At 36.6% G+C, this 23,686-nt stretch overlaps 2 protein-coding genes across 11 annotated transcripts in view; one reads left to right on the forward strand and one right to left on the reverse strand.

Moving 5' to 3' along the window:
- The first annotated feature begins 123 nt into the window (after positions 1 to 123).
- XRCC3 (X-ray repair cross complementing 3) lies at positions 124 to 15,448 on the forward strand. 7 transcript variants are annotated; one of them, XM_064512025.1, is made up of 9 exons: positions 124 to 490; positions 1,367 to 1,402; positions 2,030 to 2,131; positions 2,486 to 2,623; positions 3,542 to 3,754; positions 9,911 to 10,065; positions 12,471 to 12,683; positions 13,329 to 13,375; positions 14,431 to 15,448. In XM_064512025.1, the coding sequence occupies exons 3-9, from the start codon at positions 2,044 to 2,046 to the stop codon at positions 14,687 to 14,689; spliced, it is 1,113 nt and encodes a 370-aa protein (XP_064368095.1). In that variant the 5' UTR covers positions 124 to 490; positions 1,367 to 1,402; positions 2,030 to 2,043; the 3' UTR covers positions 14,690 to 15,448. The 7 variants fall into 7 exon arrangements, with proteins under 7 accessions (XP_064368095.1, XP_025967133.2, XP_064368097.1 ...); XM_026111348.2 differs by having other exon boundaries at positions 125 to 490; positions 2,062 to 2,131; XM_026111349.2 differs by lacking the exon at positions 124 to 490 and adding an exon at positions 588 to 1,250 and having other exon boundaries at positions 2,062 to 2,131.
- A 2,603-nt stretch (positions 15,449 to 18,051) lies between these two features.
- Positions 18,052 to 23,686, reverse strand: part of KLC1 (kinesin light chain 1) — a 51,737-nt gene continuing 46,102 nt past the window's right edge. For all 4 annotated transcript variants that reach the window (XM_026111343.2, XM_026111342.2, XM_064512024.1 and 1 more), the window contains one exon: positions 18,052 to 23,168. In XM_026111343.2, the coding sequence (XP_025967128.1) occupies positions 23,103 to 23,168 (66 nt within the window). In that variant the 3' untranslated portion in view covers positions 18,052 to 23,102. The remainder of the gene's footprint in view (positions 23,169 to 23,686) is intronic.

The following is a 23,686-nucleotide window of genomic DNA, read 5'->3' on the forward strand; positions in this document are numbered from 1 at the left end:
CCGAGCCGCCAGTCCCCGCCTACCCGTTCCTGGCACCCAATAGAGCACAGCCTCCAGACTTCCCGGCCAATTCCGTAAGGCTTGGGGTGTGGGGCTGGTGTTTATTCCCTCCCCCCGCCCCGCTGCGTGCTAGAGGCGCATGCGCAACGGGAAGAGCGGCCTCACAACCCGGAAGCGGAGGACATGCGCGCCTCAGTCAGGCCCCCATATTCGGCGCTCGAGGAAGTTTGGTAGCCAATCAGCGAGGAGGAACGAGCAGGGGGCGGACTCCCCTGGCCGAGGCCTCGCGGAGCCGACGCTGGGTGGCGGCCATTTCGGAGCGCTACTGGCGAGGCTGGTGCCTGCCGCGGCCACTGATCAACTCTTTGCTGCTCCCGCCGAAGCGAACAGCAACGGAAAGCGCTTCCGGGTAGCGCCCTGCCATTGGCTGCCCCGCCAGCAGTGCTCGCTCTGAGGCGCCCTGATTGGCCTGTGCCTAACGACGTCGCAGGCAAGCCGCTTCGCCGATTGGCTGTTGTGTGGGGCGTCGCGCGCCGTCGCGGGGGCGGTTAGGACCGTTGCCGGGCGGGGCGGGGCGGGGCGGGGGCCACGAGGTGCGTGCGCAGATAGCTTGTGCGCGCCGTCGTCTGTGTGAGAGCGGCGTTTCGTTTAGCGCTGCCGTTAGCGGTCCTGCTGCGGTTATAGCAAGGGCGAATTTCTTTGTGAGGTTGCAGGGGTTTTTCCTTCCCGTTTATAGCTGTAAAGTCGCGTAACTTACCGACTGACGTTTTTCAGATAAGAATAAAGAACAGCCCGTTTGGACCGGCGCGCGGTGCAGAGGGGAGGCTGTAACGTCTCTCTTGGTCTCTGTGGCCCTCCTGTTCCCCGAGTTCATACCGATTGTCTTCTGCCACAGCCAGCTCTACTGGAAATGGAAAATCTAGGCACTCGTCCCTGCTTTATTGGTTTAGAGTTTATCCATTTATGTGTCTTTCCTATGCCTCCAACCATAAACACAAATCAGTACTGAACAGATTCTTCTTTTCTCCTCTTGTCCCACTGATAAATTGAATATCACACAATTAAGTGTATGAGGATCTTAAAATAGACTTCAAAATCAAAGTCCTTTTGTATTTTTTTGCTCCAGTCCTGCTTTGCTACAATCCTGGTAATTTCTCTCTCTTCCTAGTGCCTTAAGCAGCAGTGGCTGAATCTCAATAGCTTCAAATCAGTGAAGTATACAAAATGATGTGGAATCTTTTGAGTCAAAGGTCATTACTATAATTAGTTTCAATAAGCTTGAACTTTGAAACATTTGTCAGAAGGTTGCTTTTAATAGAAATTGCTTAAAAGTGATTTGTTTTTCCTACATCCATTCTGTTCTCAGGATCCATGACAAACTTCCTTCCCCTGTGTTAAAAAGGTGAATGTTCATTAAGTCGTATATTCTTATATAACTCTTGTGTCAGCTGCTAACCTTTGTAAAGATGATCTGCGTAATGGTAACAAGCATCATAGTATTTTTTTTCCTAGATAATTATAGTACTAAACTGTGCAGTTTTAGATCAAAGTCTTAAAATAGCATGTAACGTTGTTGTTATTAGTAACAAACTATGTTTTAGTAAATCAAAATACATTTGAGTTTCAGATATATGACTAGTCCTGGATTATTCTAAATTGCATGTCCATGAGGATTTTTTTTCCTCTTTGAAAATGAAAAGTTTTTGTAAAGAATGGCAAGATAGAGATTACTTTATCCAACGTATTTGTGAGCTTCAATTGAGAGTAAACACCCTACGTGGATATACAATTAAAATGACTAGCAATTTGTAACTACATCATTATTAGTTGAAGTCTTTAATAGCATATATGCAAAGAACCATCTGAGAAGACCTCAGCCAATGAGCTGAAGCATTGCTGCTTTTCTAAAATAATGAAGGAATATATTGTTAAAAAGTAAAAATAGACTATTTCTACAAAGTTATCACATTGAATCATGCTTATTTTTTGTATTACATGTATGTCTGATTAAAAAAAAATGTAATAACAGGTGATAATTACCTGATGCTTTGTTCACCCCAGTTACTGTATCAGGAAATGGATTGGGACCAATTTGACTTGAACCCTAAAGTAATTGCTGCTCTTAAAAAAGGTAATTTGCTCTGCAAATATGTAGCTAATAGGTCTTCTTTTAAACAATTGCATGTTTGTGAATACAGGCATATAGACAGCAACATTTGCAACTGTAATTAAATATTTCATAAGCCAGCCTTCTTGTGAGTAACTAGAAGTGATGGCTTCTCCCCATGATTCAATGATTCCAAACAATTTTATGGTATGTTTTGATACATTCAAAGTAAATGTTGCCTGCTTAGATCACAAGAATCTAATCCTGTCATGTAGATAAACTTTATGTACATGACTAGTGGGAAGTGGGAAAACTTTTCTTTTGTGCATAAGGCTGTAACCCAGCCAAAATTATTTATAAGAATTCTTCTAATTTCAGCTGACATAAAATCAGTGAAAGAGATTTTAAATCTTTCTGAAGCAGACTTGAAAAGATTGATGAAACTATCCAGTGCAGATATACAGTATTTACTGAAAACAATCTCTCACGCGCTGAGGAAAAATAGTATGCTTACAGGTAATAAAGCTAATGCAAAAAAAAAAAAAAAAAGTCTTCTATTTAAATCATCAAATGTATTGTCACTGGGAGGAGGTATAGTTTTGGCTCCTAGTTAATAAGTAATATGATTTGATAATGATTCTGAAAATGATAAGGCAAGTGTTTTGGTTATGCTGTAGTAAATTATTTAATTATCCTAAGAACAGCTCCTGTGAGATCCTGAAGGTAGATGGAAGTGGACAGGAGTCATTCTTCAGGATCAAGCCTATTTAAAACATGACAAAATAATTCCCCAGCCTGGAAAACTTGATTAGAGGAACACAAGATTTCCCTTTTTCTTGCCAAACTCTGTCTCTCTTTATTTTCCTTTTGGGCTGTTGAAAAGCTTGTCTGTTATAAACTATGTAAATGATGTGATACAAACACATAATTCCAAATCTGCAGTATCTAAAAGCTCCTCCTGTACAAATGCTTCATGGCAGCTCCATGCTTCTAATCTGTTTCCTTGAGCTCTACATATTTCTTCAGGTCTTGGCCAGATGCCTGCTACGCTGTTTAATAGTCTGCTATAGCTTTCCATTTCCATAGTTGCTCTGCTTGAACTGTGTTGGCAAGATTTTCCCTGTGCGTAGCTTTCCACAGAGACTCTTTAGAGGCAGAGAAAGGGGGGGGGGGAAGATGTAGAGGAGGAAAGGGTACAGCGTAAACTATCTATTTTTGAACATGGCAAACAATTAATAGATGGTACATGGGAAGGGAGGTGGGGAAGACCAAGCTATGTTAGAAAAATCTCCCATCAACAAAGAAAGTATCTGTTGGAGATACAGACCTGGTGTATAGCCTCTATATTGTAAAACTGTGTGTTAGAAAGATACTAAATGGAACTTTTTCTTTCCTCCCTTCCCCTTCCCCCCCTTATTAAAAAAAATCCTTCAGCGCTTCAGCTCTACCAAGATGAACATCATCTCACCTCCCAACACCAGAAACTAAGCCTGGGATGTTCAGTACTAGATAACTTGTTAAAAGGTGGCATTCCTTTAGTGGGAATCACAGAACTTGCCGGCGAAAGTTCTGCTGGGAAGACTCAGATTAGTTTGCAGCTGTGTCTTTGTGTGCAGTATCCTTACAAATATGGTGGATTGGAGTCTGGTAAGTACTGAAATGTATTCACTGATTTTTGGGTTTTGGGTTTTGGTTTTTTTTTTTTTTTTTTTTGCCATTTGGAGGAATATGCTGTCTTTAAGAGCATTATCTGTGTGTTGAAGTAAGTGTTTTTATTCACTGAATGTCTTACCCTTCTGCAGTAGCATTAGTGGTAAGCTAATCAGTGATGCAGCAATACAGAGAGAAAAGCATACTGTGCATGTGCCCTGCATCGCAACATGGTGTAATATAAAATTGCTATTGGCTGTTGTTTACATACCTACCAATGTGGGTAAAAGAAGACGCACATGCAAACAACATACAAAAAGCCTCACTGTTTTAAGTATTTACTGACTTCTCAAGTAACAACCACAGCAAAACAGCTTGTCAAACAGATAACTTTCCACAAACTTCTCTGGTATGTGGTTGGAGGTTTTAAATTTCAAATAATATTTAGTTTGATTACCCTAATTAAAATGACTTTCAGAGTAAATTGTTGGAAAACCTAGTTGAAGAAAGTATTGTTTTGTACATGCGATTTTCAGATTTTTGCCAAAATAAGTAGATTTGTTCTTTGAATTTGGCTTTTAACTTTGAATTTGGCTTTTAACTGTCTCTATCTTTCTATCGCTGTCTCTAACTTCTTATATTTTCTTCTGAGTATTTTTATGCCTTTTAAGAAAGGGAAAAATCTGTCTCACTTCCAAGAATTCACTGTCCTGGTAGTCTGCTTTAGTTGTTTTTTGGCTGTGATCTTGCTCTTTTTTCCATGTAACACTGGGTTTAATTTGGCAGTTCAGTGGTTTGTTGTGGAGAAACTTCCTCGATTATTTCTTGTGCCATATCTACCCACATGGAAAAATCCTGGAATGTCCAAGTGAAGATAATGCTAAAAGGGCAGAAATGAGCTTTTGACTTGCATTATTTTGCTTTAAGTTATGTCATTAATCAGAGCAGAAGCAAATATATGCTGTTCAATTCCTTCCTGTGTTGCTGTTAACTGCTACAAATAGTAGGAATGAAAATATGTTTTCATTCATACCCCAGTGCGTCTCCGTATTTATGTTGGAAGAAAAGAACCAACTAGAACAGGTTCAGAATACAGAAAAAGGGGCCCAACATACTTGCTGGCATTTTTGTCTCTAGAATCTTCCTTTTAGAGCCACAGAATGGCTCTAAATGAACTGTTTTGTAAAATTAGAGTACTCCAAAATGAAGGAGGAAAGAAATGATACAAAGTTAAAGGGTATTGCACAACCTTGATTCCTTTACAGTCTATCAATAAGAAATGTTGAGTTTCATATGGAGCAATACAGGAAATAAAGTAATGAAGAGCTTTTTTTCTTTAGGAAACTTGGAGGAAGGAGAACAATGATGCTTATTAATCATCACAGAAGTCTAGCTCAACCAATAGAAGACGACAAAACTCCTTGCTAAAAGTTTGCTAAATGTTTAAATTTATGGGTTTTTTTTTTTTTTTTTTTTTTAGTGCTAGAAACTTTTGCCTTCTCTTAGGTGGTGATGTTGAAATACATTTCTTGAGACAGTAAAGATCTATTCTGTATTTACCTCATTTGACTTTGTGCTATTCTTGTTTACAGTTTTCAGTGCTAGAAGGTTGGCAGCAAACCAAAAAATTGGGACATAATTTGCCTTAAGGTTATCTTTGTGCCATTCTAACAATGTCAGTTATGGTCTGTTGCATATTGGCTGAATTTACATGCCCATATTTATGAGTAATACATGAATATAATGTGACAAATTCATTACTACATTAGAATTTTGAATTAGAAAAAATATTTGCTACTGATTCTTGCTAACAAAGTCAGTTTGGTGCATAGCAGATCATGTTTCTAGAACTGCAAATTCTTCCATTCCCTTATTTGAAGATCATTTACAACTTTGGAGGCTTTTTCTTTTTTTTTGGTCAACAACCAGTATAGTACTGTCATCAGCCTAAATGACAGTAAAGCATTGAGATCTGATAAAATAGCTAGTTTCTCTTTTCTTGTTGTAGAACTGTGGGGAAGGATGCTTATGTGATCATTCAGGACAACTTCCTAGGAGTGTCTCCCAGCTTCTCTTTCAAAAGTGATAAATACCCAGACTCTCGAATTGCTGCTAGTGTTGACAGCTTCTTAATAAACTGTAAATAGCATGATGCCATAGGCTTTTCTCTGTTTTGTACTGGTCTCTCTTTTTTATTTAGGTTATGACAATCCACCTATCATTAAGATATTTGAATATTGTTAAGTGCTTTGGCTTCATGATTAGACATTTGTCTTTACTATTGGGTTTGCTTCTCTGTCAGTCTCTTCTAACTTGAACTCCTTTAACTTTGCTACAAAGCACCTCTTGTATTTTTAATGCAGGGGTGCATATTCCTGCTAATTGAATGTTTTTATTGTGGCTCAAACTGAAGATCCCTGACAGAAGTTGAAGAGTCTTTACAAAGGTCTGATAGGATAGAGTGCTACTCTCCTTTTACTGTGAGACTTGAATTTTAGGCCAAAACAAAGTTCATCCACTGTATTTTTTGTGGGTTAACTTTCTCAAGAAAGATCAGGACGAAAATTACATTACTGTCTTCTGAAATGCTGCTCATTTCAAGAAGGAAAGAAGGTTGTCTCACTGTATGCTTTGGAGAAAGCACAAATGGACCAGTTGGGTACTGAGAATACAGTATCTGCTCTATTAGATTTAACTGATGTCATAGAAGTAGTACAGCAGAGTAGCAAGTTGGCGGGTAACTGATTTGGTATTTGCAAAACTGAATTGAGGTGGGAAATATCAGTCAGTCTGTGCACTGAAACTGTTCTTAAGCAAATAATCTCTTTTGATTCTTTAACACAAATGTTTACCTGAAACAATTATTTAGCATGAGTAAATGTGATCATTTGAACTTCAGAATCCCTGTCATGATTTTACAAAGGGGATAGAGTGTATATATTGGGTAGGTATTTTAAAACTAGGTTGCTGGACCAGTAGCTCAGGGAGGACCAGATTTTTGCTTTTCTGGTTTTATTTTTCTTCCCTAGAGATACAGCTGCAGGATTACCTTGCTTGCCTTGATTTACTTGTCAGCGAGTCAAGCGAGTATGTTTGTAATACAGTAGGGTTGGTTGATACTTCTAGTCTTCTGCTTTTACACTATGACTGTTCTATCACTATTCTTACTACTATACTGAAGTTATCTGTGAGGAAGGTCTTTATCTTTAGTAGAATTTCACATTTCTTTGTCTCCAGATAATTCTTTATATGTTTTCCAGCAAGAATGTTGTGTTCTTTGTTTTGAAATGTATTGAATGGTGCAATACCTCTGGATTTAAAGGCAGATATCTAAACACTATAGTATTGATCTATCTAGAAATGTGAGTCTGCATTTGAAAAGACATAAACAGTCTCAAATAACAAACATTCCACTCTTTATGTAAACTGAGGATGAGTACAAAGGACATACTGCTTAAGGCAGGTCTGATATTCTCTCTGTGAGCCAGTATCTGTGATAAAGAAATCCCTGTCTTTCAAAACTAGCTCGTGTTGTGCAAAAACCAATCTGTTGTGAATAAGAAGAGTAGATGAGAGCTCCAGAATGTTGTACGTAGGAACTGATCTAGCCTTAAGACATTTCAACACAAGTGAGCATAGCTTTTGTTAGTATGAACTCAGAACCACATGGGCTTGAGAGAGCTGCTTATCTTTCTCCCTGGCCCCTCCTCCCCCTGCCCCCACCAAGTTTATCCAAAGCTGTGGATTTGCACCATAATGATTTGAGTTTCGTGACTCAAGTGTTGCAAGACGTTATTGGTTTATCTGAGCAAATACTGGTGCTAGATATACATAACATGAATCGAATTCATGATTAGAAGTTTGTCTTGACTCACTGGCTTTTTAGAAATCATGAAACTGAAAATTTTGATTAGGAATGTATGGAACTGCCTTCAGTCAAGTTACATGCCTGCCTGTTCAATATTCACCACCACCCAACTTGACAGTGACATCTGTGAGAAATGATCCAGTTAGGAGAAATTAAACTAGAAAAATAGTCAAGACAGTTAAAGTTCACTGTTTAATAATTAGCTATTTAACTAACTTAAGCAGTTAAATGATAAAATTTATTAAATAATGTACTGTTGTTTTTCTCACCCTGATATTCATACAAGTTCAGACAGTATTCAGCAAGCTGTGGATGTCCCTGTAAACTTAATGTATTCAAGTACCGGTGGACTTGTTTTCTGTTTTGACTTCCTTCTGCCCAAATGAAAATTTGCACATATGCTCATTTGTGTCTACAAGTATTGCATATGAGTTCAAGTATGAGTTCAACATTGTTTATGTCCACAATTTCAAATTTAAAATTCCATCCACTCAAATAATATTTGAAATAGGAAGGGGGGGGGGAAATACAGAAACCATTTGTAGTTCAATTTCATACTTTTTTTTTGTATTATAGTATAGGAATCGTGATCAGGTCATGACTGCTCTGATCAATAATGCTTTATTTTAGTCCTCATTCAATGTCAAATGTTGTAAGCTGCTAAAAAAAACTGAGTTCCCACTGGCATCACTAGCAGTATATAATGAAATGTGGGAAATTAATAATATGGACTGAATATATTAGTGAGAAAGGCTATGGCTGCCAGAGCCAAGGGAATTGAAAAGGTGCTGAAGTATATTTTGAAACTGTTCCTAGGTAGAGTAGAAGGGTTGTCAATGATGAATTTAGAAATTGTGGAAACCTTCCTTTTGAAGGAGTGGATGATGCAGAAATATTTTCCTTTCTGTTAATAGCTGAGGAAGACTTTTAAATCTCATCTGTCAAAGATGAACATTTTTTAATCGGTGGGCATGCATACACTTCCTTGCTCTAGCTGATAGGTTTCTGCATATGTAAAAACAAGACTTTCTGGGCTTTGGAAAAATAATGAATTTTTTTGATGTTTCACAAATGAAGTAGGGTGATTTATAAAAGAATTTATGCTGGAGGGACAGGGAAGGTTAAGCTGAAGAAGCAAGTTTAGTCTTCAAGAAAATTAGGCTTGTGGTCATGCTTGTCTCTTATGGAAGAGTTCTCAAAATTCAATACCTTGTGTTATGCAGGTGGCCATCAGCAAAATATTTTTATTTGGAATGGAAATCTGTTAATATTTCCTCAGTCCAGTCCTGTGCTCTTCTAGTTCCTATTATTGGGTATAGTTTCATATTTTTTCTGTGGAATATATTGTGTGTTTGGAAGTTGCAACTGGAAATGGAACTTTCTGCTCCCTGGAGAGTCAGTGTAGAAAATGGACCACTGGGGTGGAAATACTGAGGATGTCTAGTGTTGCCAAGCACATCAGCTGCCAAGCTCTATTAGCAGCTTGAACCATTTCAGGGAGTGGCTTAATCCTTAGATGTAATCCTATAATTATTAGCTGTTATTTTCAGACAATTCTGGCTAATTCTACAATAACAGCAACAGTTTTCTAATAAAGAAAATACTGCACATAATCCTTTTTCCCCCAAGATCTTTGACATGTATAGTTAACTTTTTCTACAATAATACATTCTTGTTAATCAGAACCTGTAGTAAAAATATATAGACATCACTGACAGTAATGTGATGAAGTATAATACTTTTTATCTAATGTACCATTTTCAGGAAGAGATAATTGGAATGAGAATGGATGACTGATCCTCTTTAGCCTGTTTTACAAGTTATGGCAAAAAGTACCCCTCCATATATAAATTTGATATCGAGAAGGTTCAAAAGGGTGAGTGAAATTAATCAGAATTACTAGTCTAAGGCAAACTATGCAGTATCAGTATTATTCTATTTGTGGTTGAATACATTACGATACTCAGTCATCCCAGTTAGGCAGGCAGGTGTTCTGCAGCTATGCAAGAAGAGTGGCACCTAGTGGAGCACTGGACAGTGCAAAAATGCAGTTGTGCCAGAAGGCACTAAAAAGGCATCTGGCAGCCACAAGAAAGTCATAGCCTCATTTTCTTTTGGTTGTTCATTGTTGATTCAATAGGGGTGTAGAAAAGTAAAAAGAATTTCCAGTTAAATATGCTTAGCTTTTAAATGCATAATGCATTGTTTTGTTTTTGTGCTGTTAGAAAAACCGTGTCTATGTAAGAGCCATGATTTAGTAACAGAGGTTGTTTTCTGGATTGTAGGAGCAGTCTACATTTGTACAGAAGACGTATTCCCAAGTAAGCGTTTGCAGCAACTCATAGATCAACAGCATAAGCTGCGTGCAGATGTTCCAACTGAAATCATACAGAAAATCAAATTTGGAAACAGTATTTTCATTGAGCATGCAGCAGACCTAGTAAGTAGTGGCGTAACTTCCAAATAAATCATGATAACACTATAATCCAGTTACCACAGGAGTCTTCTTGATGTAGGAGAGCTTGCAAAAGACTACAAGTGACCTGAGATTTACAAGGAATACTTCCTTCTTCATCTCTGCCAATTGCTATTAGAAAACTGAGTCAGGTCTACAGGAGCTAAGTCGTTTACTTAGTGTTTCATTGTGAAAGATTGGGAGCTATTCAAAGATAAACATTCATCTTTTTTAGAATGAATGATGTGGTGGGTTTTATAAATCATTATGTTTATTAAAATGTAGTAAAGCTATTGCTCTTGGTTTTACTACAGCTCCTAGAGAGATCTTGATCGAGTTTGCAGACAGGATACAAATACGTATGCAAAAGGTGGTCCATATTTGCAATATAAGACCAGAATTAATAAGTTGAAATTCAAATGAATAGGAGGGAAGGATACAAAAAATGTTCAGAATAAGTAATGACACAGCATAACAGCTGTAGTGCTGCTGGCTTTCCCCTTCTCTCATTTTTAGACATCTTAGTAGAGTTGGGGAAAAAAAGATACTAACTTTAGTACCATGTTCTTGCCATGTAAAGACACATCTGTGTGCTTTCTGACTTCTTAAATGGCCATGAATATGTAGTTTATTTGATAGAACATTAGAAGTTCTGTTTTTTCTAAGGCTCAAAAGTAGCTCTTGTTAACATATTCTGATTGCTGGCACTTTGTTAATCTTAGTTTATAAGTGTAAGGAGATATTGTACGTTAGTATGATATATTTGCCACTTATTAACTGCATAGCCCAGACAGCAGCTAAGCTATCTTTTCCATGTACCTTCTATTGGAAACATTAATTAAAGTTCTTACTGCAGTCTCTTGTAGCTATAAAGTACATTTTGGTAAAAAGTCTGCATAATAACAGGAAAAAATCAGCTTAAAATAATATGTACATTTCTAAAATACCCTTAAAATATTATACCTGCTGTTAAGCAATTGCACAATAGATTTTTCAGAATTTATGTATTGCTATATATAGCTTCTGTTTCTGCTTGCTTGCTCTCTCACTCCATATAGATTACACAAACATAGCAATATGCATAGAATAGATTGTTATAGAGAGAGAGATAGCAATTGAAGTAGAAACTCAAATTATAATTGCATTCTGTATTTTCTTCCACATCAAAAATTTTTGACGTGTTTCATTCTGAAGAATCCAGTCATTCAGGTATTCACTTGAAAGGAATGAGTCTTGTATGGACAGAGAGTTTCCATACACTTAGAAAAACTGAAATGTTTGAAGGGAAGCACAGTTGCCTGTAGACATACCAGCAAGTGGAAACAAAAAAAAAAAAATCCATTTTCCAGAATCTGAAGATCATATATTTTACTGAGTAATTTTTACCTCACTTAAAATATCAAAGGCTTTTTTTTGTTTTAATACTATTGCTTTTGTCAAGAGCAGCCAGTTTAACAGAATAGATCTGACTGTAATTCAGACTTGAGAAGGACAATCTAGTTTTAACAGCTGTGGAATGTTGAAAAATATTATATGTAATTTTGGATGCATGTAAGCTTTTAGCCCCTATTCTTTGTAAAGAATGGCACCAATCAAAAGAACTGTAACTCTCTGTGTTTTTTTGTTTGTTTGTTTTGCTGATGTTGTCCTTGAATCATCAATATCTAGAAGCTAAGATTATCGTATGCTTGCTCTCCTTTGTACTCAGCTATTGTAGACCACTGCTAAAGACAAGATGTGGTCTAGAAAGACCTTTGGTCTAACTAGTATGACTATTATTATATAAAGTTACACTCTGCAAAGTATTTGCTAGTAAAACTTCCTGCAGTTGGAAAGTTTGGGGGCTTCAACATATTCAATTGATAAAACTTTTTTAATAAAAAAGGAGGAAATGAGTTGCAGATATTAATAGGACTTTTGATCAAGTTGGGTTCGATATAGTAGCTGTGTAGTTAATCACCAAAATGTTATTAGTGGAACAGCAGCATAGTCTTTAACTTCTGTTTTGAATATTTAATGCTAGTCTTGAGTTCTCAGTGTTTCAGTGAGAACCACTGCTGCAAAATTGGTTCAGGACTGTACTATTGAATTCATGAGATCTGGAAACAGCCGTACATATTTGATTTAAGTGAGTACAGCTGCAAATAACTTCAGTAGATTGCACATGATATACACAGGTTGCATTTAGTTTCCTTTGTTTGCTTTAGATAAAACCATAAGGTACTTCTTAAAAATTTTTACCAGCAAAACTTACAGATCCACAAACTCATTCTATGATTTGAAACTCCATCAGCTCACATTTAAGTGACGAGAACTCTAGTTACTATCTTAATCTTGCAAATATTGTTATTTGGATCGCTTCAATGGCAGATGTTTGTATTTTGTGATAGGACACCTTCCACAACTGCATTACTAAAAGGATTTCTTTACTGCTTACAAGAGGCATGGTGCGGCTCGTGGTCATAGACTCTATTGCTGCTTTGTTTCGATGTGAATTTGGAGTTTCAGATTCTGTTAAGAAAGCTCGGTATTTGCAGACGTTTGGAGCACAGCTTCACAGTTTAAGCACTAGATTCAGGACTCCAATAATGTGCATTAATCAGGTATGACATCAAAAATACTTACTTTATAGGGCCATTAAATTAATGGTTGTTGGGGGGAGATTTGTGCAGACTGATTTGTAAGTGTTGCTTTTAAAGTTACACTGTCAGCTGAGTCTTAATGACAGATGGAAACTTCCAGTTTCTTTAAACTAGTTTACTTTAAACCAGTAAATTTTAACTTTTTCAATATTTAAGAATATCATTTAAGCTTGACAGGACAGGCCTTCAAAAGTAGTAAATTCATTGGGAATTAGACACCTTTTGGAGATTTGGGTATCAGTACCTTTTACCTACACATATAAAAGAGATATGATTAATAGCTTAAGTATAGGAACAGTGTGTATGGTGTGTGGTTGTTTGGTTTTTGGCTTTTTTGTTTTCTTTTGTGTTTGTTTTAACAGATTCAGCATTTAATAGTAGTTACATTCATATAAACTTTAGCTAGCTAAATTGTTGAAGCACTGTAAACTAAGGTAATACTTCACAATTCCTTTTAGTTTGCCTTGAAAGAATAAGGGTTATATATATATTATATATATATAATTCAATAATTTGGATTTTATTGGCTTCATGCTCTTTCCTTCTGTTTGCCAAAAACAAATGCATAACTACAAGTCAACTTCAAATGTTACTTTTTTGATTTAGGTGACTGATGCAGTGAGTGAATCAGAAGCTGCTCAGTGCAACTGTAGGTAAGTCATCTTCTGCAAAACGAAATGTAACAATGATGTCATACACAGAAGCATTTAACCAGCTTATTTTTCTTTAGCTCCCTTATAAACTATAAGAAATATTAAGAGCAGCAGTGGATCTACGCAAGAAGTTGTATTTGCTCGAGAGCAGTAATAATTACCATGCTGTAACTTGGAAAAAAAAACCCATAGTATACAGTTATGTGGTAATCCCTTACCACAGGGAGTAGGTTAGGGGAAAAATTCCCTGGAGTTAATGGCTGCTGTACTTGCTAATGCAGGAGGATTTGTATCTCTTCTTGTTTCTGATATAACTGGGTGCTTTTTCTGTCTGTTTAGAAAAATATAGCAACCCAACGTTGTGGGGTGGTGGCGGTTGTTGCTGTTTTAAGAAAAAAACCTGAGCAACAAGAACAACTGTCTTTTGACGCCAAGAGATTAATAGGATTCAAAAAAATGTAGTTTTGTTTGAAGCCTAATGGTAATCTTAATTTATTACATAAACTGGAATTAAATACATGCATTTTTTGAGAAGTTAACATGGGTCCTCCTGATTCAGAACTTGACAAAGAACAAGATAACTGTAACTCTTTATGGGAGAGGTTGCATATTCTCCAGGAAAAAGATTGTTTTAAGCTTTGATGAATTGCAAAAAAATACACCCTATACCCCCCCACACACCTATCCAGCATTTCTAAATGTAGCTTCTAATGGAATTCGGGGTCAAAAGTATTTTAAATTCAAACACTTTCCTATTATTATTTTCCTGCCACAAGAGGGGATCCTTCGGGACAGAGGCAGGTATTCACCATGGCTGAAGTTTGAAGAATGACTGAACTATTCTGTATAAAAGCACTCTTCCTCTTCCAGTTCTCAGCTGACTATAGAGAAAGTCTAGCATTTAGTGTTGTGAGTACCCCCATAATCTCTGCAGCTTTAAATAAAGCAAATGGTAGTAAATGTATAAGACAGTAGATGATTTTTAGTTATAATCAAACTCAAGATGTTTCATACTAAATTCATGCATGTGGAAATCTGTTATGCTTTCTTTATAGTGCAGCAGATAGCAGAGTTTCTCCAGCACTTGGAATAACCTGGGCAAATCAACTGCTATTGCGACTGATGGTCAGTCGAGTATCACAACCTGAACAGTCATCTGGAGTTGCATTACACCACACCGGAAGTGTGAGGACTTTAAGAGTAGTTTTTGCTCCTCATCTCCCTCCATCTTTTTGCTACTATACAGTAAAATTGGAAGGTGTGAAAGGAATAAATCCATTGCATAGTATGGCATCCTGCTTCAACAATTTATAGAATTTACTGTGCTACAGGAAGAATTATTAGTAACCTGAGGTTGTTCACAGATGAGAGAAATGGATCCTGAAATACATAAAAGGTGATATGACAATACATTTTAAAGCCTCTTCTCCATTGTGAAAAGCTGATGTTTCTATATTTAGATATATCATCAGCTTTTCATCTTGAGATAAGTATTCTGAAGGAGAGTAAAGCTGTGGGCAGGCAGACAGCATAATGTAGTGTGATGTGGAGATCCCTGTGTTAAGGAGACCTGACTTTTAATTTTTTTAATAGCACACTACTCAGCATAACTGCAGTCGTACACCTTTTCTGCTTCCAGACCCAAAAGGGGTTCAAATTCAACCAGTTAATGCTGCCTACTTGTATTTCTAGTCCTCATGTTGGCATTAAGCATAGCCATTTTTCTATTTTTAGGGCCTCAGAAATAACCTTTGTCACAGATCAGCTGGCCTCTTCTTAATAAAAGCACTTGTTCTTAATGTTAGGACAAACAGGAAGAAAGACCTTTATTTTATAATTTTAATCAAATTACTTTTTACTGCTTTTGGACTGTGTGGGCATATCTGACTTCATGTAACTTCTACAAGTTATTTATTTGGAAATTTAAAGAAAGGATTAAAGGGTCACAGAAGCAATGGTAGCTATGAGAGGCAAAACAGACCTAAAAGGACTGGATCTGTTAGTCATAGACCCAGAACTTCCACTAATATGGTTCATTTCAGCCTGCTCTTTTTTCACTTTTCCTGCTTTCCAGATCTCTCTCCTCATAGCAAAAGCCTGTTTGGCCTCTTCCGTTTAAACAAACCAACCACGCACCCCAACCCGCCTTGTTCTGTTTGCCTATGTCTGGTAACCAGATGGTCTCGGAGCATGAGCTTCGTTCATGTTCTTGACTGTGCAGTTGGCTGTGTTTTGTAAGGTGTATTTAGTGTTCCTGACTGTCTTCTGGTTCTCGTTGTATCTCTGTAGTATCTGCCTGTCTCTTTTTCCTGAAGGACTTTTCCCGTTGCTGTTCAATACAGGTCTTGTTCACATCTTACTGTTCCTCTGCTTTCTCTCTGCATAAGCTTGTTCAAAAACACAAGCAACTCACTGGTGAGCTTTGCTTTCTACTTTAGATTAGTGCCCTATCTCTACCAATCAAGGTATTAGCTGTCCAACATTTTTCTGAGATTCTCCAGCCAAGGTGATCAGGTCTAGAAACAGCTTTCCTTCCTCCCCTTGCTACTGTTTTTCAAGTGCAGCAGACTATACTGTTGTCTTTTCTGCCATTTATGCTTATGCATAATCAATGACTACTGTATGTCTTTACAGCTAGGCTCCATCTAAGTCTTTCTGTGTTTCTGAATGGCACTGTTTGTTCTTCATCCATTCACACAGCTACAACTCTTTCTAGGGTTTTTTTTTTAAATCTTTACATGGTTTTCTTCACATCTTTCTTTTTGTTACTGTTTAATCACATCTTTTTCTGTTCTCTGCTGCAGTTTCATTTTTCTAGCCCTCACTTGCATTATATTCATTGTGAAAGAAAGCTAGATGAAGAGTTACTTATGTGCATTTCCAAAGACATTAGCCCTCCTTCTGCCTATGTTACTTGGGTGCCTGCTCACTTGTACCAGGTACTTGTTAAGCTTTCAGACAGATGATAGACAGTTTTCTCTTCTCTTCTCTTCTCCCCCTTTCCCAGGATGCCCAGACAAAGGCAGCGTCTGTCTCATTCTGGTCTTTGTTTTCCTTTAAAGTTACATTGCTCAGTTAAGCCTTTCTGCTAATGAGAACATTTAGTTCTCCATCGTCTAAATAATAAAAATCCCTTCTAGGGTAAGTACAGGGGGCTGGTTCTATATTCATAAAGCTCTTAATATTGTGAGGTTTCAGGGCATTGTTAAAGCTTGAGCATCTTCCCTCAATACCATCACTTAGTAAAAGGCAGGTCCAGAATCATTCCTTTTACATTCTCCAAGTACATCACATTAGTGAAACAACCATTTTCTGGTAGAAATCTTCCTTTCCCCTATTCCCCTGTAACAATCTTCAAGGATGTATCTGCGTCTTGTCAAAGCACACAACTGGGCAGCAGCAAAGCTTTGTCCAGCTGTTATATGAGTCTGCTGGAACCCTCTGGCAGCAGAATTCTCAGAGGACAACTAAGTATGATGCAAGGAAGTGAGGCTTAAGATGATATGGACAGCACGACTGCCTCAGGGAAGTTCTTCGGAAGAATATACACAGGCAAGCCTTGGCACTGAAGGAAGGAAACTCCAAGCAGCAGGACTTCTGAGACCCTTTCTGTTGTATAAAGATCTTGTGCAATAGCAGAAACTGAAGTTGTTCAGATTGAAAAGACCTTTTCAAAGTCTTATTCAGCTTTGTGTATTCAAAAGTGACCATGATGTCTTCTATTTTTTTAATAAAATCCAACCATAAAAATTAGAAGTCAGTCTGGGTACTCAATCTAAAGAAAAAATGAGATTGCTGTAACTCAGAGCCCTGGATATCTCTGTATGCTCCACCCCTCCTTGAAATAAATTTTAATGAAGATAAACAAATGCAGCACTGGTAACACTCATATTACTGTTTTCCATTCCTGGCTTATTTATCTGGGACAGGGACTTTGAACAGTATGTTGCACATCCTACTACAATAATAGTTCTTTAAAAAAACTAAAAGCTAGCTGTGGCTGTAGTTGATTTGTGAACAGCTGAGGCTATTCAGAGCCTCATTAAAGCCCAGGCTAGGATCTCTGGGGCTTGCCTCACTGTGAACCACTCTGTCTTCCCTTCATGATGTGTCTTCTGTCTGTTTTGTAATATTGTGGCAGGTCGTCTTGAAACGTTGCTGCTCTCTGGAATAAGATGGAAGCATTGAGCAACCACAGTTAATGCTGCAACTTAAAAGTCCCAGTTTACTTAATGGGGGGAGGGGGGCACAGTTTTACCAACTAACTTAAATAGTATCTTACTTGAGCAAATCTTTGCCATTGCCCATTTTGGTCCTTTTTCGACACTGCAGCGACATTCCTGAATCTGTATTAGAACACTCTGCAGTACACTTCCCAGATCAGTATCACACACCACCTGAGTTTCTAGCACATAACAGACCCCCAAATTTACAGTGCAGTTAGTCCACTAGTTGAATTTTCATCTGCAGTTTTACTGGAAATATTTAGAGTCTATCCCTTTCCTGAGAGACACTTACTTACTTCCAGAGTTTATGAACCTATGAAGAGTGGATGATCCCAAGTTATTCTGAGAAGCATCTGCTCTACACAAAGCCTTGCATCAGTGTTAAAACACTTACTCTCCATTTTAAAATCACTGCTTTTGCAGTAGTCGTTTTAAGTAATAAATGCACTCTTCCCTTTATACAGCTTTATTCATCTTTGGATTTCACAATTGAGATTTGCTTTCATACAAGAAAAATCCAAGTGAGTAATTTTTACATGAAAGATTTACATTCTAGAATGTGTAAGTATACCCATCTTTATCCTGTAAAACTGTTTAAATATTTTCTACACATCAAAAATGAATGTTAAGTGACGCTTTAGAAACTTTTAAACAACTTCAGATTAATCTACAGCTCTGTGAAGTCAAAAAAGGGCTTTTTCAGCAGAAACATGATATGCAGTTCTGGAAACAATGCTTTTGAAAAGTAAATAATAAAACCAAGTTACTTTTCTGCAAAGATAAAGAATTTACACAATTGCAGTATTAACAAAACATATGTAGTAAGACAGATTAATCTCATTACAAGTTCCTTGAATGAATCACTGTGAATTACTACTATTTGGTTACAAGTAACATTTGCAGAAATTTATTTTCAACAAAGTTTGTGGGGTAAGAACAAATAGGTGAACTGAATTGTGTTTTTTCCACAGCTGTGACAAACAGTAAGTACACATGGAGAACAAACTGCAGCATCTTAAAGCCCATTGTGGAAGGTTTGAGGTTTTTTAATCAAATATGAAATCCACATATCTAAAAAAATCCATTTTTCAAGATGGATAAATTGACATTACTAAAGATGGTTTGCTGGTATTGTTGGATTTTGGGTTGGTTGTTTTCACTCTGTCTCAGAAAACACAGAATAACCATTACTGATTGCATAGAACCAAAGCTACATGGTTTAATTATATTACAGCCTACAAACACTACAGTATAACAAACATTTCTACATAAATTGAAGGCTTAACTTTCCATGCTTGAATTGTGACTTGAGTGCATCTGATGAATATAGACAGCCTAAGGATTACTCTTGTTCTAAAACCATTTTATTATACTTATTCCACACCATATACTATTTTTAGTCTATTTTACTTCACTGCATATGCCTGTACAACCCTAGAGCAGCTTGAAGAGCTTTTAGATGTAGCTGGAGTGTTAAATTAACTTCAGCTATGATTCTCTAAATACCTCTTATTTAAAAGCAGCCATAGCCAAAGAACAGTAAATATAGACACATTTTGCCACTTGACTATCAGAATAAACCTTTATTTTCTCAAAAACTGAGATCTTTTGAACTCAACCAGATAGCGACAGTTTTTTCTCCTTGGTTTGTTGTTGTGGGCTTCTGTTTTTTAAAACTATTGACCTTGACTATTCAAAATACTGAGACTGTTGCAAATAGTTTGAAATAATCAAGCATAGATGTTCAAAATTTCCCTCGAATTCATCAATTTTTAAAAGAGCCAACATTTATATTCATACTTCTATAAAAGTGTATCTGTGATAATGTAAAGTCATTACAATAAAACTGTAAACTTCACATCACAGCTTTCTAGCATTTATTCTCTCCATACAGGATGACTTAATACCTAAAATGCAACTCTCTTAGCAGCTTTCAGACAAAATATATGACCTGCATAATGAAAACTAAATTAACTTGAACCTATCGAGTATTGTAAACAAACTTTAGATGAAGCACTGCATGTCCCTTTTGCTTTACGTTCACAACACAATCACACTATTTTCTAAATTGCTGAAATCAAGCTATATAATTTAACCACAAATACTTCTCAAGCTTGAAACCATTTTAAATTACTACCATTCAGGAGGGCTTTTGGGGTTTTTTTTGATTTGCTTTTTAAGAAAAGACACAAACTCTAGAAATCATGTCCATTGGTTATTTCATTCCATTAACTGCTATGTTCTATCATTATGGTACTACGATCACAAATACTACAGCATTAGTTCAGCTGTTCCTCTGGAAGAGAAGCAAATTATTATTGTAAAATATAACACTTGTATATTTAATAAGCTCTAACTCAAGAACAAGTATTGCCAATATTGTTAAAAAGTAGTGCACAACCACATAGATAAAAGGGGAACAGGCACCCACCTCTGTATCAGTAACAATTCATGTACGATTCTTCCTACACGCAAGTCTCGCTGACTGCAAACCCCAGAAAAACTAGCCACTGTTAATTGAGGGAGAATCTACAGGAACTAGCTTAATCTGAAGTCTTCATTACCTTTTTAATAAAGCTGATGCTTACTGTTCTGAGCAAAGAAAAACACTGTAGATAAAGAACAAGATATTACTACCAAGGCTTGTAGCTTCCCTAACAAGATCTGTCAATTCTGAAGGTTCCTATTAGCCTCGTGTTTCATCAGAACCGTGATTAAGTTTGTTACAGAAGACATCTAAGAATTACACAGCTAGCCGTTTCACTTTTACACTTCATGCAAACTGTTAGCTGCAACTGGAACAGAGGGAATTCAGAAAGAAAATCTTACATAAAAGCCGACTGAAAAGCCCACCTGAAATTTATATATACACAAACCACGTCCATACAGTAATTAATTCATTATTCGAACACAAGGAAGCTTAACCTTAAATTTGTTTTCATACTTTACAAAGTTTCTCTCAAGCTGCAAATAGTATGCTGGGTCATAACCATAAGATTGATCATAAGTATTTGGCCAACACCCTTCAGGATCTATGTATTAGGGAACAGTCTTGAAATTTGTATTTCTTCTCTGAAAATACTAACCTTTTAAATATAGGAATTGTTTAACAAGCAGTAAGCCAACAATTTAGATTCATCTTCCAATACACTTTTAAACACTGTATAAGAGCTTAAGACCTTTAGAAGCACAGTACTAGTAGTGCCACCAACTATCAAAGCTATTTTAAACCCTAAATGAGAAAATTTCCTATCACAATCACTCTTGTATTTTAAAAAGGTAATGTTTATGGCTAGTCTGACATGGTTAAATATTTTATTTCTATTTATGGAAGTCCCAGTTTTTTTGAGAGGCTGCAAAAACATTTTCCTTTGAACTTGAAAGATGAAGGTTCAAAAACAAGTTCTTCAATTTCTTTTAACTAATTCCCTATTACCAAAATGAGCTCTGTGTCCAAAATAGCTTTCATGTTCAGGAAGTCAGATTTTTGAAGCCACAATTGTGGTAGAGTCCTCCTGCAACCCTGCTGGCCTGCCTGTCAATTAGGGACAGATACCCACCTGGCTTGGCAACTATATTAATAGTTCTCTGTACAAAGCTACTTCAGTCAGGCTTTATGCAGAGAACTGAACTCACCAATGGGTGCATATAACATATTTTCCTGGAAAAAGAATTAAAAACAAAAAGATATAATATTTACATATATAAAAACACTTTAATAAAAGATTAAAACTCAAGAGTTTACATTATATGAGTATATATTGTTAAGATAACTGAGCAACAATTTGTTCTTGCTCAAATTCATTAATGAATTGCACTACTCTGTGCTAAAAACTTCTACATATTAGCAGCATCATATCTCACCATTTCCAAACACTCTTTATAGCAGGTATACCATATGCAACTTTCTTTAAAGAGATGCTAATAAGGTACCTCCTAGTAAACATAGTCAAGTGCATTACATATACAACTTTTTGCATTGGTTACTGTAACAGTTTAAAACCAGATGCAAAACCAGTCATATACTTCTAAGAAGTACTAATTCTAAGGACTTCTTCACAGCCTATTCAAACACTAAAACTTGTTTATGTTCTCTTGTTTTTCCTCCTTCAGCTGGTGCTAACCTTGGATGAATATTCCAGCTCTTCCCAAAGTCAATTTTGTTTTGCATTTTCCAACTACACAACTATGACCACAAATACATTTGTATACACACAGTTTTTTGTTTTTTTCTTTTTTTACTTTCTCATCCAACTTCACATGAATAGGAGTTTTTACAGAAGATGAACAAAATTACAAGCTTTACAGAAAAGCAAAAGGAAATACTAGTGTCTATAAAATATTTAAAACATACATACTTAATTCCAGCAGCAGTCCTGTATACAGACAGCATATATATTAACCGTAAGTAGATTTAACACGGATGTGTGGTCAAACATGTTGCTCGCCACATATGGCCATCTAGTGCTTCCACTGGGGCCCTTAAGATCCGAGTGGTCCTTTGCACAGCAGCTACTCCACAGTATAACAGCTTAGCGTGCAGTCACCTGCTTCACTTGCTTCTGCTGTTGTCTGCTATTACGGAGAAAGGCAGGATCTGGGATCAGCAGAAGGAAATGCTGGAGCACTTTCTGCATAGAGAGGATGGAACTGTGAATTCCAGTGGACAAGGAAGAAAAGAATCAACCTGAGGCTTGATGTTTCCCTAACAGCAACAGCAGCTGATCTGGGACAGTTGCAGTCCGAAGCTTCAGTATTCTTCAGCCAGAGAAGATAAAGGTCAAAACATATTCCATTTGTCCTGATCAACATTAACTGTCCTATTTCCATTGATTATTGTGCCCTAAAACTTATAGCAACAAATACCAAATTTGCGGTCACAGGTATTGCTATTCATGCTGTTTAAACATAAGGTAACCCCAACCATCTTTTTTTATAAAATTTAACAGCTTGATCTAGTGGTTAAGTAAGCCAATGTCCAAGTGCTGTTTTACCAGATAAGGTCTCTAACATTAAATAATCAGTGGTACAAAGAAAAGCCCCACCACTACAGTATGCTGAATCTGAATTTATACAGTAATGCACATAATTTATCCTTTTCTCATTCCAGCACTGTATATATTTACTGCTACATATTTCATTTTATCTGCACTTTCAAACATCTTTGCATTTTGGTATGCTTTAAATGCATCTGTATTTTTACAAGTTTTTGGCTGCTGTAATATTCAGATCTATTAAACAAATCAACATAAGTAGCATGAATGGGAGCAGTGCAATGAGCAATATTTATCTATATAGTTTCTCTTTAGAAGAAAATATTCACTAATGCTCTATTTAAAATTGTCACTGTTTAGAAAAGTAAAAACAGCAGTCAATTGCCTCACCCCCAAAAAATCAACAAACTAGATGTTCCTATACATAGTGATGAGGAACCAAAGCTTTGAAGGTCTCAGTGCTTCTTTATCCACAAAGGAATTTTAGCTAGCTTCTGTCCAAGAATCTCAATGCGCCAAATCAGTATGACTGACACTCAGAGCTCTCGAGTCTGTTAGACAATTATTTCGTTCCTGTGTGAAGGGAAAAAAAATTATGCAGTTATCCAAATAGTTCAAGCAAATAAATACAATACTAACTTTAAAAAGCAGGAAGAAACAAATCTGAGGAAATACAGAAAATTGGCCTTGTTTGTTCATGTTGGGTAGAGGGACTTTTTTCCATATTCTGATGAAATCTAACTAAAGATTTCCCCACTTTCAACTAACAATACTAAACAAATCTCAGTATACACACCCTTTACAATCCTACCACAAATCTTACCAGAAGTATAACTGCCAATCTATGGGAACTGACAAGTATGTCCACAGTGAGTGAACTATGAAGTTTACGAGAAGTGATTACTAATTTTAGTATCAGTCTATACACACAATAAATGCCTCTTTTGGAAGTAATATCAATTATATATTGAGAATCCATTTTAATGGCACCTAGGACATGACAATTTGAAATCTTAGCACTGTTGCTACAAAGAATTACGCTTTACCCTGGTGTATTTTCTTGGTTGAAGTTCACTCTAAGCAAAATTTTG

Source organism: Dromaius novaehollandiae, chromosome 5, assembly GCF_036370855.1.
Source record: "Dromaius novaehollandiae isolate bDroNov1 chromosome 5, bDroNov1.hap1, whole genome shotgun sequence".
In the NCBI taxonomy this organism is placed as follows: Eukaryota; Metazoa; Chordata; class Aves; order Casuariiformes; family Dromaiidae; genus Dromaius; species Dromaius novaehollandiae.

Coding starts and splice junctions, on each gene's coding strand:
- XRCC3 (XM_064512025.1), top strand. CDS start 2,044: ATGCTTTGTTCACCCCAGTTACTGTATCAGGAAATGGATTGGGACCAA. Junction 2,624..3,541: donor GAAAAATAGTATGCTTACAG/GTAATAAAGCTA, acceptor AAAATCCTTCAG/CGCTTCAGCTCTACCAAGAT. Junction 13,376..14,430: donor GCTGCTCAGTGCAACTGTAG/GTAAGTCATCTT, acceptor CTTTCTTTATAG/TGCAGCAGATAGCAGAGTTT.